The 16,548-nt window shown below is 41.3% G+C and overlaps 1 protein-coding gene across 1 annotated transcript in view; it reads right to left on the reverse strand.

The window, feature by feature from the left end:
• sdk1a (sidekick cell adhesion molecule 1a) overlaps window positions 1-16,548 on the reverse strand; it is an 815,932-nt gene that overhangs the window by 5,730 nt on the left and 793,654 nt on the right. The window contains exons 40-44 of the mRNA XM_080206403.1: window positions 12,781-12,906; window positions 11,012-11,176; window positions 6,556-6,693; window positions 3,667-3,787; window positions 2,045-2,174 (exon numbers count right to left, since the gene is read on the reverse strand). Of these exons, the coding sequence (XP_080062529.1) occupies window positions 2,045-2,174; window positions 3,667-3,787; window positions 6,556-6,693; window positions 11,012-11,176; window positions 12,781-12,906 (680 nt within the window). The remainder of the gene's footprint in view (window positions 1-2,044; window positions 2,175-3,666; window positions 3,788-6,555; window positions 6,694-11,011; window positions 11,177-12,780; window positions 12,907-16,548) is intronic.

The following is a 16,548-nucleotide window of genomic DNA, read 5'->3' on the forward strand; positions in this document are numbered from 1 at the left end:
TTTGTTTGTCCTAAGTAAGAAATAACTAGTCTTTGCTCAAAGATTTTGTGATACAAACCTGAGTTAGGAAGTCACGAGACGCTAGTGCGCTTTATTGTTGCATGATGCAGTCCCACAACAGAAATCTAATGGAATCACCATTTTGATTTTTATTTTTATAGAACTTGTTTGCCCCATCCTGATCTTTTAACAGCACTTACCCATTACTTCTACAACTTTGTGCAATCAGCAAATCCTCATGAACAAGCCTCAAACTTGTGTGTCAGGCAGGGAACTTGACCCCTGTCCTCACATGATGTCCATACTCTTAAGCGAAGCCTAGATGATTTTCCACCTCTGACCCAATGCGTGCATGAGCCAACTGGAGTATCTTGACAGCTGCCAAGATTGAGCTCAGTTAACTCAGCACCATCTGGGGATTTTACTTGGAAGGTTCCTGTTCTATGTGGCTCAGTTACTGAGTGTTTAAACAGCTGAGCAATCAGGAATCTTACTTCAAACTTAAATTTTAGCATTGCCTCCAGCAAAATGCTGTCTCTGTTTAGCTTCTCATTTGTGCCCAAGGATTATTAAACAAGGAGGAGTTGGGTATACTGATGAACCTGTTTTTGAGTTGTCTAGAAAGCCAGACTAATACAAGACCTACATGTTGCAGCAGTTCCCTACGAAACGTATAGGTTACAGCAGTTTGATACACAAAGCAGAAGTATAAAGTGCTGTGGGGAAATATGACAGCCCAGCAGACTGTGCCCTTCTCAATTTAGAGCACAGAAAAACTACAGCACAAGCAGGCCCTTCGGCCCACAAGTTGCGCTGATGATATTCATACCTACTAGGCTTACCTATAACCCTCAATTCTATTAAGTTCCATGTACTCATCCAGAAGTCTCTTGAAAGACCCTATCGAATTTGCCTCCACCACCACCGTTGGCAGCCAATTCCACTCACCCACCAGCCTCTGAGTGAAAAACTTACCCCTGATATCTCCTCTGTACCTACTCCCCAGCACCTTAAACCTGTGTCCTATCGTAGCAACCATTCCAGCCCTTGGAAAAAGCCTCTGAGAATCCACCCGATCTATACCTCTCAAGATCTTATACACTTCTATCAGGTCACCTCTCATCCTTCGTCTCTCTAAGGAGGAAAGACTGAGCTCCCTCAACCTATCCTCATAAGGCATGCCACCCAATTCAGGCAATGTCCTTGTAAATCTCTTTCAATAGCTTCCACATCCTTCCTGTAATGAGGCGACCAGAACTGAGCACAGTATTCCAAGAGAGGTCTGACTAGGGTCTTATAAAGCTGCAACGTTATCTCCCGACTCCTAAACTCAATCCTTCGATTGACGAAGGCCAGTACACCATATGCCTTCTTAACCACATCCTCGACCTGCAAGGCCAATTTAACAGTCCTATGGACCCAGACCCCAAGGTCCTTCTGATCCTCTATACTGCTAAGAGTCTCACCCTTGATATTATACTCCTTCATCCCATTTGACCTGCCAAAATGGACCATTACACATTTATCTGGGTTGAAGTCCATTTGCCACTTCTTCACCCAACCTTGCATCCTATCTACGTCACGCTGCAACCTCTGACATCCCTCCAAACTACCTACAACACCACCAACCTTCATGTTGTCAGCAAACTTACCAACCCATCCCTCCACTTCCTCATCCAGGTCATTTATAAAAATTACAAACAGCAAGGGTCCCAGAACAGAACCCTGGGGCACTCCACTGGTGACCAACCTCCATGCAGAAAAAGACCCATCTACAACCACTCTCTGCCTTCTGTGGGCAAGCCAGTTCTGGATCCACAAGGCAACAGCCCCTTGGATCCCATGCCCTCTCACTTTCTCAAGAAGTCTTGCATGGGGAGACCTTATTGAATGCCTTGCTGAAATCCATATAAATCACATCTACCGCTCTTCCTTTGTCAATGTATTTAGTCACATTTTCAAAGAACTCAACCAGACTCATAAGGCATGATCTAGACTATTGTATGTAGGCGATAGAAGATTAAATGGAAGAATAAACAATTACCTCTGACTCCGATATTTCAGTGGGTTTCTCTGTCAAAGTTGTGCTTTCTGTTAGCACAATTCCATTGTAGTTATTACATAAATCCTCGTCGGAATAGCGTAACCCTCCTGGGCTGGGCCTGGGTGGAAACCTAGCAATGCAGTGAGAGATGAGAATTAGGAAGATTAGCACCTACCCACAGTAAAAATGCAAAACTAATGGAATCATCATTTTGACTTTTTTTTTAAACAGAATTTGTTTGCCCCATCCTGATCTTTTAACAGCACTTACCCATTACCCCCACAACTTAGAGCAATGAACAATTCCTCATGAATGAGCCTCAAGCTTGTGTCATTATTGTAAAATAATTAGATGTTAAAATACAATTTCAGATTTAAAGTCCAACTGATTGCTAATATTTTGTTAGATGATCATGATAGGAAAGAATGGTTTAGTTTGGTATGCAGAATGATGCATGGATATTAGCAGTAAATTAATAAAACTACTTACCTGAGAATAAGGTGACAAATCTATTTAGCAGACTATTTAAACCAAGAAAGGTCATACTCCATGTGAGAGGCTATAATTTATTGCTCGACTTATGTGCTTGTATGGAATTTAAGCAGTAATACGAAAGTTGCTATATAAATCTGAGTCAGATCTGACCAGGCTCTAGAGAAAAGCAACGTGACATTCCATGGAGGGGATTGTGCATACGCTTTGGATCCATTATTGCATGGAGGAAAAATTCCAGTGTATTGTCAAACTGGGTTTACAAGTGCTTCAAAATAATATCAGAAATAAATGAAGGCTAGTGATGTCAAGAAATAGCTCAACACACTGAATACAGACAAGATTCGGGGCCCTGACTATATCCTGACTGTAGTGCTGAAGATGTGTTCCAGAAGTATCTGTGCCCTAGTCAAGCTATTCCAGCTGAACAATTTCTTCCTGATAAAGAAGGAAGTTGCCTAGGTATGTCCCGTTTGCAGAAGACAGGACAAATCCCAATTATTTCTTCATGAATTTACTCTTAATCATCAAAGAGATCAAAGGAGTCAATGGCAGTGTTTCCAAGCAGCACTTACCCTCTCAAAGCTGCAGTGAGCTGGTGAGTTTTGACTAGTTCCTGCCCACCCCTGCTGCATCTTTGCTCATACCCCACAAGAGTGCTATCCAACCTTTAAAATTAACATTAAGTTCCATGGGCTCTGGCTGCTGATGCAGAAACATAAATAATGCACACAGAAACAGAGAAACCCTGCAGTGCAGAAAGAGGCCATTTGGCCCATCAAGTCTGCATCGACCACAATCCCACTCAGGCCATACCCCATATCCCTATCTATTTTCCCGCTAATCCCCCTAACCTATGCATGTCAGGACACTAACGAGCAATTTTTAGCATGGCCAATCAACCTAACCCGCAGATTTCCAATTCTGCTGTTGGAACTTGTGTTGCACTGGTAAATTCCACCCATTAACTTTGTTTTTCTCTCTCCCCAGGTGCTGCCAGACCTATTGAGTATTTCCAGCATATTCTATTTTAATTGTAGAAAGTTCTGTCCTGTGTCTTAAGACTGAAACCGTGGTATAAATGCAGTGTTAAACATAGAGCTTAGCTGCAACCTGGTGTGACTCCTTACCTCGTGCCATTCTTCTTGCAAAAGTTGCTCTTGACAGTCAGATGTCTGCTGTGCAGCTCTAGTGCAGTAAACCCTCCATTATCTAAGGTGAGAGTTTCTTCCACATTCGTACTATTTTTACCTGAAGCACAAGACATTTACAATAAATGAGAAATCAAGTACTTTTTATTGCAAATAAAATGGAAGACTTGATTAATGGCCAATATGTAGTTGATGGACAGAAAATCTAGCCCCAGTTTCTATTGCAGTGCTGGGTTAAACTTGTAGTTTTATGAACAGATGCTGCTGAAAATAAACCATCTAGTTCAAGCAAAAGTAAATGGTTGGAGAACAAGCTCAAATGCTTTTATTTTAAGGGATAAAAAGATAATGGAAAGGCACACTGACTTTTAAAAAATAACTACTTCTGTGAACTGTTGATAGTCAATCAGATGATAGGCTGCTGAACAATGACAAGGCCATTATGTAGGTTAAAAAAATATATTCTCGATTGCTAAAATAAATGTGTTTATGTTGACCACATTCAAAGCCACCAAGTCCAATTACTGTAAGTAATTGACCTGAGGCCAATCAGAGTTTACTTGATGGCTACTTGACAATTGCAGGTCCTTACAAACTTGCAGTTCCTGCTCAGATGAAAACTTCAAATTGACTTTGGTGGCACAGTCATTAGCACTGCTGCCTCACAGCGGCAAGGACCCAAGTTCATTTCCGGCCTTGGGTGACTGTGTGGAGGTTGCACGTTTTCCCCATGTCTGCACGGGTTTCCTCTGGGTGCTCCAGTTTCCTCGCACAATCCAACGATGTGTCAGTTAGGTTGATTGACCATGAAAAGTTGCCCTTGCTGTGCCAGGGTATATAGGTTAGGGGGATTAGCGAAGTATTACATGGGGTTACAGGAATAGGATTGTTGTTGGTGCAGACTTGATGGACCAAATGGTATCCTTGTGCACTGTACAGATTCTATGACGGTCTGTCTTCTTTTTATTTTAAAGTATTTTTTGCGCTTGCAACTACAGCAGATTATCTCAATGATATTTAGATGTACACAGAATACAAATTTCAGAAATGAGACATCAGATTTTTTTTAACATCAGAAACCATAAATGATGACAAAGTTAAAATTCAACAAGTTTCGTACTTGACTGCCTGACAATAGTTCAGGGGAAGAAATGGAGGAGATGTGGACAAAAGCACACAGGAGGCTTTTGAAGGAGGGAAGAGAGCAAGATGCCACCAGAGTGCAAGGATGTAGTAGGTCAAAGATTCTGCAGCAGGGGCAGGAAGAGCATATAACAGACCAGCGACAGGAGGGCAGAGTGTGAAAGCCAGGATGTAGAACTGAATAAATTAGACACATATAGGGAAGAGTATTGATGGATATAAAAACACAAACATAGATTGCGAATATCATATTCTTGAACCCTGGAAATAGTTTAAATATAGGACTTGGTAGGAATAAGACAGAAACAGAAGATTTCCAGTTGAACCAATGCTTATGCAAGTAACAGCGTAGAATGAGGAAATAGTGGAGAAATCAAGCCTGGAGTGGATGAGGGTCTTGGCAAGTGTATGGGTAAATGTATGCCACTGGTGATTTGTTGATGAATTAGATACAGGCTTTCAATGAGGTTCACTGAATTCAGCCTTGATGAATACTTTCTGCAAAGCTGAGTACAATGGTTTCAGTCCTATTCCACTGCAACCACAAGGCATAGTGACAAAGGACATTTGTGTTTAGTGTACTGGAGACTATCCAACCTATCGTGTATTCATTCATTCATTCATTCATGACGATGCATGGCCAGCATTTATTGGTGGTGGTTGGGTCTATGACATCACCCTGAGCAACTCCTGCAATGATGTCCTGGAACTGAGATGATTGACTTCCAACCACTACAATCAGCTTCCTCTGTACCAGGTTTGACTCGAACCAGTGGAGAGTTTTCCCTCTGATTCACATTGACTTCAGTTTTGCTATGGCTACTTGATACCATACTCAGTAAATGCTGTCTTGATGTCAAGGACAGTCACTCTCACCTCACCTTACCTTTGGAGTTCAACTCTTCAGTCCATGTTTGAACCAAGGCTGATCAGGAGCTGGGTTACTTGCTCGGCCATTTCAGAGGGCCAAGTTGAAAGTCTGTGGGTCTGGAATTGCATGTAGGCCAGACCGGATAGGATTGGCAGATTTTCTTCCCTAAAGAATCTATTGTGAGTCAGATGGGTTTTTACAACAATTGATGACAGTTTCATATTGATATTAGTCTTTAATTCTAGATTTTATTTATTGAATTGAAATTCCACCACTTGCCATCATGGACAGGATATCCACAATAATCATGGAATGTTGTACTTCCGAATACTGCCAGTAAAGCACAGTGAATAAGTAAGGAACATCAAGGAGCCAAGGACAGAGTCCTAGGGCACATCAAGGTTAACTCATAGGTAGGAGCGGAACGGTGTAGGGAAATGCAACAAAGGAAAGGCAGCAGTGAAAGGTAGAGTTGTTGACATCCCAGGAGAAGTCGTCTGCTGTTGTTCGTATCTCACTTGTGATTCTGAGCAGTGTAATCTTGATGCAGTGGTTGGGATGGAAACTAAACTGAAAGGATTCAAACAGGTGAGTGCAAATTTAGCTTGCAATTTTAAGAAGTGGAGGTTAGAAACAGACGTTGGTTTGACAGTGAGGCAGGGTGATCACTCCTCCACTATTTTGTGATGTTGTAAGCAGATAGTGAGACTACGTGAAGACATGCAATAACTTTGCATTGATAATTGAATAACAAAGGATTATGAGGCACATTTGCACTAAAATTTCAATTTTAAAACAACATTTTGATTAAAATGATTAAAATTCTCCACATTATAGGCAGGTGAGTATCTTACCTGTGTTGTTCTTGAACTTCTTGCTCTGCCCGTGTAGGATCAGCCCAAACACCATGAGCAGAATGAGAATAAGACTGCAGAGAGCCATCACGACCAGAAACCACCACTCTTCATAAAAGGGAGGATTTCCCAGCTGAGCTGAAGGAAAATCCACAGGTAACATTTAGTATAAGTGACTGCGCTCTAACATGATATATTTCCATGGCTGCTTCTTCACCATCCTGAATTTTTTCACCAGTGGGAAGTTGGAGGGATTGCATGCAATGTGTTAGTGAATAATTAACCATAGTCCACAAGGACCATAGGCAACTCCTTCCATTAGAGAGAGGGGTACAGGAATATGCAATTTGTTAAATATAGCTTGATGTCAAGAAATTGCAAAGTCACAACATGACCTATACATTACACACATTGAAGCTCGCATGCTACTGCCGTGAACATTATAACATGACTAGGCCATTTAGTCCCGAGTCTGATCCGGCATTCAATGAGATCATGGCTTAACTGTGACCTTAACAAAATTCTATCAATCTCAGAGTTAAAATGAACAACCAAACTGACATCAAATGTGTTTTATGGAAGAGAGTTCCAAACTTCTCACACACCTTGCATGTAGAAGAGATTCCTAACCTCATTCCTTAAAAGCCTGGCTCTATCTTTTAGGTTATGACTCTCGACCTACACTCCTCAACCACTGAAAATAGTGTCAATGTATCCTATTTGTTTCCCTTAACATCTTCAATGTCCAGAAAATCACCCTGTAACCTTCTCAATTCCATGTCATATGATTCTAGTTTGTGTAATTTCTCTTCATAATCTAACACTTACAGTTGGTTATCAGGTAAACTCTGTGCTGCCCAGAACTGAATACACTACTGTAGACACAGCTGAGCTCTGAAGAAGAATCATATTCAACTCAAAAGATTGACTGGATTTTCATCCTCAAGTAGGAAAAATTCTCGGCTTGGCCTGCCAGCCTCAGGAGAAAGTGCCTGCCAAGGCAGGATTTTCATTGCTGAGGGCTGGGTGTGGCCCTCAGTTGGGCCAGCCAACTTGGGTAGAAGTGCAGAGGCAGGCTGCTTAAGGTCATTGCCACAGTGGAAAAATATCACACAAGGCCCCCTGGTTCCCCCTTCCCATCCATGCCACCTCAAGCTTTGTTCTACCCTTCCATCAATCCCCTCAGGCTCTGATGCCCAGCTCTGGTATTTTCATGTCCATTAACCCACTGTACAGTTTCTAGAACCAGTGGACACCACAGTGTAAAGTGGGATGAGTAGGGAAAAAAAACTTCGAAAAAATGTAATAAGTTAATAAATTTCTTCTATGAAAAGAAAGGTCTGGACTGAAATCTAATAAAAGAGTCAATCATTCAGACTCTCTGAAGTTTCAAAAACCACAAGCATCTGAAATCACTTAACTTATGTCAATAAACATTGTGAAATTGACAGCAGAGACCAGAAAGTCTGAGTTATCAAACTTTCTCTGCACCTGGGAACAGGTGTTCTATTATTCAAACAGATGTCTTGGCTCTCAGCCACGTCTCATTATGTATGTTTGGCTAAGAATCCAGACATTTGCTAGAACAACAGTCAACATGACTGGTTAAAATCCAGGCCATTAACTCTACTTCTCTTTCCACAGATGCTGCCAGATCTGCTAAATATTTCTAGCACTTGCTGTTTTTATTTTAGATTACTATCTGCACTATTTTGCTCTTATTATATGACTGAACCAAGGCTTTGTATGGTTGCATCATAACTGCCATCCGCTTGCATTCTAGTTCTCTAGATATAAAGACCAGCATTCCATTAATCTTTTTTGTTATTTCTGTAGCTGTCCACAACATTTCAACAATTTACATACATGGATTCTTAAGGCTCTTTGCTGCTCCACCATTTCTAGCCTTTTGGCATTTGGAAGCACACTGATCTACAATTTTTACATCCAAAGCAGATAACCTCACATTTGCTGATACTGAAATATATTTTGCTTCATATTTCGATTATCATATGAATCACAGAATCCCTACGGTGCAGAAGGAGGCCATTCGGCCCATCGGGTCTGCATCAACAACAATCCCACCCAGGCCCTATTCCCATAACCCCACGTATTTACCCTGCTAATCCCCTGCCACTAAGCACAATTTAGCATGACCAATCAACTTAACCCACAAATCTTTGGACTGTCAATATGCTGCTACATACACTGCTAACAATGTCACCCTTCTTTGTGTTACTGGCAAACATGGATGTGTGGCTCTCTATCAAACAGCCTACTAGGGGACAAGGCAATTCTGGATTTGATGATGTGTAATGAGGCAGACTTGATTAGGGAACTTAAGGTTTCCTCGGGTGGATGTAGATGTTATAGGGGGCATAACTATAAGGTTCATGGTGGGAGGTAAAGGAGGGATGTCCGAGGTAAATTCTTTACTCAGAGTGGTTGGGGTGTGAAATACACTACCTGCTGTGATAGTGGAGTCGGACACTTTAGGAACTTCCAAGCAGTTATTGGATAGGCACATAGAGCACTCCAGGATTATAGGGGGGGGATAGCCTGATCTTGGGATTGGACATAGCTCGGCACAACATTGAGGGCCAAAGGGCCTGTACTGTGCTGTAATGTTCTATGTTTCTATGTAAATCATCAATTTCATTAACTATTAATAAATATGATTAGTTAAGGCCCGAATACAAATTATTTTGGGATTCCCCTAGCCCCATCTTGCCAGTTAGAGTACCTGCCCCTTATCCCTGCCTCTGCTGCTCAGAAAATTTCTTAACCATGTCAAATGTTTGCCTTCAAATCCATGAATTGTAACTTCAGCTGACAGTCTCTCGTAAAAACATTATTGAATACCTTTGGAGGTCCATATAAATAACATCCCTGTCCACTATTTTAGTCACCTCTTCAAAAAATTCTATCAAGTCATAAGGCTAGGCCAACATTTTACAAATCCATATAGATTCTCTCTGATTGGCTGAAAAATCTCAAGGCATTCAGTCGCTCTATCCTTCATTACAGACTAGCAATTTCCCGACAACAGATGTTCGGTTAACTAGTCTATTAATGCCCCGGTTTTCCTCTCCCACGTTACTTAAATAATGGAATGTTGTGCAAATTTCCAATCAAAAAGAATGGTTCCTGAATTAAGAAAACTTTGAAAAATTATAGTTTACCTGTAGTGCCTAAGGTACAATTGCCGACTGCGACTATACTGTCAACTTTTATTAGTCTAAAAATGATTATTTACGCTACCGTTTTTACATGAATCCTGTCCCCATCAACCCTGTGACCACCAGTTTCCTCCTTTTTGCCAGGGCCCTAGTCCCAGCCAGTTTGGGTGCGGTCCATCGCAATGGTACAGTTCCTTCCTGTGCCACCACTGGTCCCACTGACACATGAAAGTGAAATTTGTTCTGACACCACTCTTTCTCTAATCTGTTTATCCCTACATCAATGGCAGGAGTAATAATGCAAAGATCATTACTGTTGAGATCCTGTATTTTTTTATTTAGCACTACACTCCTGGTAGTCTGAAATGGATCTTTCCAACTTAGATCACAATGACTGGATCCTCCCCACCCCTGCTGCACTCTCCAATATCTGCTCACGTTGGTTCAAGATGTTCTGCATCCTGGCACCACATAGTCAACAAACCATAAGGAGCTCTTGATCCTTCTTACAAAAGCCATGCCATTTATCTCCCAAATTACTGAATCCACGACAAATATCATATTACCCCACTTACTCCATGTAAAAAGCCTCCTTCCTCAAGGTGCCTTGGTCAGCATTCTGAGTGTCCTTCCAATATTCTTCATTCCAATTCACAATGGTAGCACCATACCTACTAAATAGTAGAAGATTTGGAAGATTCTCATTTTCTATCCCACCTGATTGCTCTTGCTCTGTATGCTGCCCATTATCATTAACACTAACCCTATAATAATTCTGCACCCTTGTACAAGATATGACTGGGTCTAGGGCAAACTGTCCAGAGCCTCTTTTTCCTCTATACATTTATTCCACCCCAATGTTACACTGCCTTCAACTGCTAGTGAGCAAACATTGTGTAAATGTTTAAGTTATGGAGAAGTGAAAAAAAATTCCTTTATTTGATAAAATAAGAGTACACTGGTACTTAATGAGTCACGTTGCAGCTGATGGTTGTGACTTTGAACGAATAGAAAATGGCAATACTTTCATTGTTACATTCTCAGCACAGCAGAAATTAGCAGGCAGTAGAAACACACACATCACCCCCCCCTCAATGCACAGAGTTGATATTCACTTATTATGATGATGAAGAGACATCAGAATTCTGTCAATATTCTATAACCTATAAACAGAAAGGGGACAAGAACATTCTAGGGAATTCACTCTTTGGTAACTCATTCCCTCACGATGACCAATTAGTTGGATTAAGTAGTCAGCAGAACAAACAGTTAATTACCTGATCTCACAGTGGATGGTGTGCTTGGTTCTCCATATCCAAACTGATTGACTGCGATAATCCGAAACTCATAGCTCACTCCTTGCTTCAGTTGATCCCGACTAAGCACATGTGCTGTTACATCACCAGGGATATCCTTCACAAATGTATCCCACAATCCTTCATCTTAAAAGGCATAGGCAAAGTAACCAAACATTAAAAAGCAGATACGACAGCAAAATAATTGTCAAGGATTTCAGTTCAGCTAGTGAACATTAGCAATGATTTTTAAACATATTCATCCTCCTTATATTAGCTTCGTTTTGATACCGTCTTATCATTAATAATTTTGGGAGGAAGAGGAGACTGTCTTTGCTTGGTTTAGCCCTTACCAATCAGATCAGATCGCAGCATTTTCAGCAATGCTTTTGTCTTGCACCTCCACCATCGTTTTCCCAGGGAATTAACCTTGGTCCCCTTCTTCTTCCTCATCTACAAGTTGCATCTTGGTGATCGCATCTACAGTCAGGGGATCAGCTTCTGCACTTATGCAAATTCAACCTCTCCATTGCTTCTGCCCTGCTAAAACTGCTTCTCAGACATTTTCATATTATTACCAAATTTTACCACCATGACCAAATTTTCTACATTATGTCTCAGAACCTTGGGTGGAGGCCGCCTGCCATTGGCCAACAGTGGGATCTTTCAGTCCTGATGCTGACAATGCGGTTTCTTATTGTTCATACCTCCACTGCTGGAGAACTTATGACTGGCACACATCTCTGCAGGAAAAGCCACAAAATCCCACCCATTATCTTTATTTCTTGCCAACAACTCCTTTATCTTTACAACCAACTCTGTCCCAGCCCCCCAACTACTGAACATGTTGATTCAATTTTTTACATTCTATTCCACCCCATGCTGAGCTTTGAACCCATGTCCTTTCTTTAGGAGCACCTACTTCTACACAACATTATTCATCCTCTGCCCATTTGTTGCTCAAACCCACTGTCCTGGTCACTTCCACGGAGCACTATTCCAACTGTCTGGTTTCCCATCATCCACTCTATTAACTTTAGTTCATCAAAATGGTGTTGCCCATTACCTATCCTACTCCAAGGCCCCTATCTTCACTGACCATCACTGGCTCTCAGTCCCCTATGCCTCAGATTTAAAACTCTCATCCCCATGTTACATCTCTCCCTATCTTTGCAATACCTTCCAATTCTGCACGTCCTGAACACTCTATTGTTCTGACTCTGCCCTCCTGTTCCTTCATTCTTCCATTAGCAGCTATTCCTTTATCTATTTAAACTCCATGCTTAGGGATTTTCTCCCCTTAGCCCTCTGCCATAAAGCCTTACTCTCCCTCTTTAAGATTCACTTCCTTAACCAAGCTTTTGGCCCCTTTACTTAATATCTCCCTTGGTTTGGAATCCATTTTCTTTGGGACTTTTTTCTAAAGGTGCCACAAAAATGTTTTATTTTCATTTCAGAAAATATCTTCAAGATTTACTCTGTCACAGGTTTATTTTCTTAAATATCCTACCTTTTAGGTGTGCTAAAAGGGTTGACAATATGGATTCAAGCTTTACTTGTTCTGAAACTTACATTCTCAGGGTAGGTTGTACGTTGTTTCTAATAGGAAATTTAAAGTAAAAAAAGCAACATCTACAAAGGAATTCTCTTACAGGGATGTTCTCATTTAATACATTTTACTTAAATTCAGGGGAGTTAGTGTGCCACTGTCATTATTTAAGAGAATTCTGCTTGAAGTCAGCTGAGCTCACCCGAGGGTCGTGCCTCAATTACGTAGCCTTTTAATGGTCCAGCTCCAAGCGAACCCTGTGTCCAATGAATGGTGAGGGTAGATGCTGTTTCACTGATGGAGGGGTTTAGCGGGGGGCCAGGGGAACCTGTGCAAAAAGTAAAGAACTTATTCCTATAAAAGAACAAAGGCAACTCACACTCAAATACTGAGTTCTTAGAAATTTACTGGGCTATGAGATTATACAGTGAAATAAAATAAATGTTAGCCAACACACATGCACACAATTCTCTGCAACTCACTGGGGCAAATGGTTCCAACCATCACGGAATCGTAGCTGGCAAGGAGCAGAGCATGGAAAGGTTTATAGATCTCGGGCGAGATTTTCTAGTTGAACATGGGCGAGCATGGCTGGAACATTGTGCCCACTGTCTCAACTGAATCAGAGATTACACTATTGATAATCACCTGTTTTGGACAGGAGTATCTGATAATGCACCATGAAAGCTTACCTTTGATTGTTATTACAATTCTGCAACTAGTTTTCAGGTGGCTGTCACAATTCTTATCAATAAAGCCCTCTGTTCATGATGCAAATGGAGACCTGAGGAACTATTGCAGTTCAACTCTGCCACGGTCTTAAGAATTATTGCCATTTGCTGTGGTGGGGTGAGGGTAGAATTGTGGCAAGGGAAGATAGAGAGAAACTTGGGTCAGGCAGGCCCCAAGTTTCCCTGTGGGGCTGAAAAAATACTCAAGTTCCTGCTGGTCTATGAGGAAGCCCATGACTCCAGTTAAAATGGTGTTTTGATACTATTGATGTCATTAGACCCCTATATTTCCATTTTAATGAGGTTCCCGCTTTCCTACAATGAGCATCCATGATATTCCCAAAATATAACATATGTGGTGGGAACTCAGTGGTAAAGCCCAGCCCCCATTTTAACATCCCCACAGAATCCCATTCAGCTGGACAGGGATAAAAGTGCATTTGCGTTCGCTTTGTGACTGCTTCTTCCCTGTATGCCTCTATTTGTATGGCTCTTCAGTCCAAGCCTCCTGCTTCTCTGAGGTGGAGAATGCCTTCCCCCTTACTTTGGAGAACAGAGAGGTGTGAACATTTGTGGGGAGGTAGGGAAGGGTAGCTCAGTACCCCAATGCTGCAGCTTCTGATATCTTTTCTTTCCTCTCAGCTCAGCATACAAATGGTAACACTCAATCAACGGTTGGGCTGTCCATTTAAAATATTGCAGCCAGCTTGAAGCTTCTCCAGCATTAGATTTTTATTCCTGCTCTCTCAGAAGCAGACTCCCAAAAGGAAACAAATTGCTCTCCATGAACATTTAAAAAAAGGGCACCGAAGAACATTGTACTATTTCTTGATAGTGTGCCCCTGGTTGATGGAAGTGAGTCTCTGCCATTATTTCAGTGATGGACTGGACAGCAAGGAAAATGCAGGCCCTTATTAGACAAAATGTGTCATTAACGTTTGGTCAACATTTGTGTAACTGAAATATGTAATTATAAACTACCAGCAACACTTAAATTATTGATCCATGACAATTTCCAATTGTATGAAGACAGCTGTTAATTAAAGGACTCTCTATCTGATCATTTGTATTTAATCAGCCATGATTGAATGGCAGAGTAAACTCGGTGGGCCCAGTGACCTAATTCTGTTCCTATATTTTATGATCTTATGGTATAATGTGTTGGATGATTTTAAAAAAGTCTGGAAATGGTGACAATTTCAACGAGACCAACATTACTTAAAAGGGTTGTCCATTTCCACGCGCACCTAACACCATGGTGTCATACTCTGAACTGCTCTGAACAGGCTGAAGTAGTCCTGAGCACACTTAGGAATGGTTAGTTATTGACTGAATCAGAAATTGCCATGACAATGTTGCTACTGAGGAGTCTGAGGAAACTGCTAGCTACAGCACAAACCATCCTCATTAGATTTCATGTGAACCCACGTTTAAGGCTCTTCTGTTAAATATACTGTTGAGAGTAGGATCACATGTAGCTGGACTGGAGAATTACTGTGTGATGTTACTGATCTACCATGCATTAGTGAACTTTATTAGATGCCCAATTTTACATTCCACAAAGTGAAAGAGCATCCTTCAACGCTGTTGGAAACACAGATCTTAAAATAAAGCATGGTTTCTCTCTGCCTTCCTCAATCCCACTAATTAATTCCTCCCATGCAAGGACATGCTTCGATTAGGAGGCAACCTCTGCTCAGTGTCCTGTCAATGTCATTCCATTTGCTAAGAGTTAACAGTTAACTGAGTGGAAGCTAACTCTTTTTTCTTTTTGTTTTGGTGAAATGCCTGGCTTTTGCTACTGGCCTCCCTGACAATGTTGATATCTGAAATTCATCTGAGATGACAGTTTCCTCTGTGTGCTGGATGTAACATAGTCACAACTGTGTTCTCTCATGTGTTCCAATAAGTAGCTGATGACATGCTAACACATATGCAGTGGAATTCTTCCCAAATAAAATATAATGAAAATTAACATTCAGGGAGAAAATAAGCTTGACTGCTTTTGTACAAATTTTAGAGTTGGATTAGGGATACAAACAGAATTTAAAAACTATACCAAAGGGATGATAAAGGAGGAAAATATTTTGTGGCTCTTAATTTTTGTCAGCCCACTCAGAAATGATTACTCTACTCTCAAACTACTAAGAATTTTTTCAGATTTCATATCACAATGTCATGCAGTGACTGGCTATGTTGGAATAGTCTGTTAACACTCCCACAAGGTTAATACAAACATATACAATACCCACTTGGGTAAGGCTGTTTTCTGATGCCACAACTGCAGAGGGCGCACTTGCTGCACAAGCAGTTACAGTGCCTGTAATGTTACAGACAGCTATGTCCCAAATAGTTGCTTGCACCTAAGATGGCATGTAGATCCAATGAAGACAGCAAATAACATGCAACACTGTTCTCGTTTCTTCCTGCTTGTTGCTCCTCCCTCCTTCACAACCTCCCACTTGCTGTTTGAGAGGGAGGAAGGGATGAGCAGGGAGTGGAAGGATGGGGAATTGGTAAGGGCAGCAGGTGTGGGAACAGGAAGCAAAATGGAGCTTGAACAATTGGGAGACACCAGGAAATGGAAGGTAGTTGGTGGCAATAGGAAGTGGAAGGGAGCAGGAGCGGGCAAGATATGGAAATGAACGATGACGACTAGGAAGGAATAACAAAGGGAGATGGACAGCATGGGAAGCAAACAAAAGGTGCACAACAATGATGTTGGTGGCAGAAGAAACTGCGCATGCATTAATTGCATATATGGATACTGACTCCTGTTCAGTGGCAGGAATTGCAATATTTGAATAAGGTACCAGGCAATGGCCAGGCACCTGTGAAACTAAGGCCCATCAAAAAATCAATACATTTAGGAGAGAAAGGGGAGGGAGCAGGCAAAGAATAAAGCCCTATGCATCATAAAAGCTAGGAAAATATTATTTGATTTCCATAAATGCTCACAACCCAGCACAGCTTTGACCATTTTCCATTTATGCAGTTCATCTCATTTCAGAATAATTACCATTTCTGAGAGATTGACAACTTATATTGTCAGCTAAAAGCTCAATGATGTGAATGGAACTGTTAAATCTTTTTTAAAAAATCCCAAAATGCATTTTTTTGGTTATTTTGCATTGCAATTTGCCAGACATTAAGAATTGCTCGAGAGAACAGGCACATCAGCACAGTGATGCTTCTCTGCTTAAGAGTGCACGGACTGAGCTTCCCATGGGTTGGAACCA

Source organism: Carcharhinus amblyrhynchos, chromosome 18 (assembly GCF_965287045.1).
Source record: "Carcharhinus amblyrhynchos chromosome 18, sCarAmb.v2.hapA, whole genome shotgun sequence".
Taxonomy (NCBI): domain Eukaryota; kingdom Metazoa; phylum Chordata; class Chondrichthyes; order Carcharhiniformes; family Carcharhinidae; genus Carcharhinus; species Carcharhinus amblyrhynchos.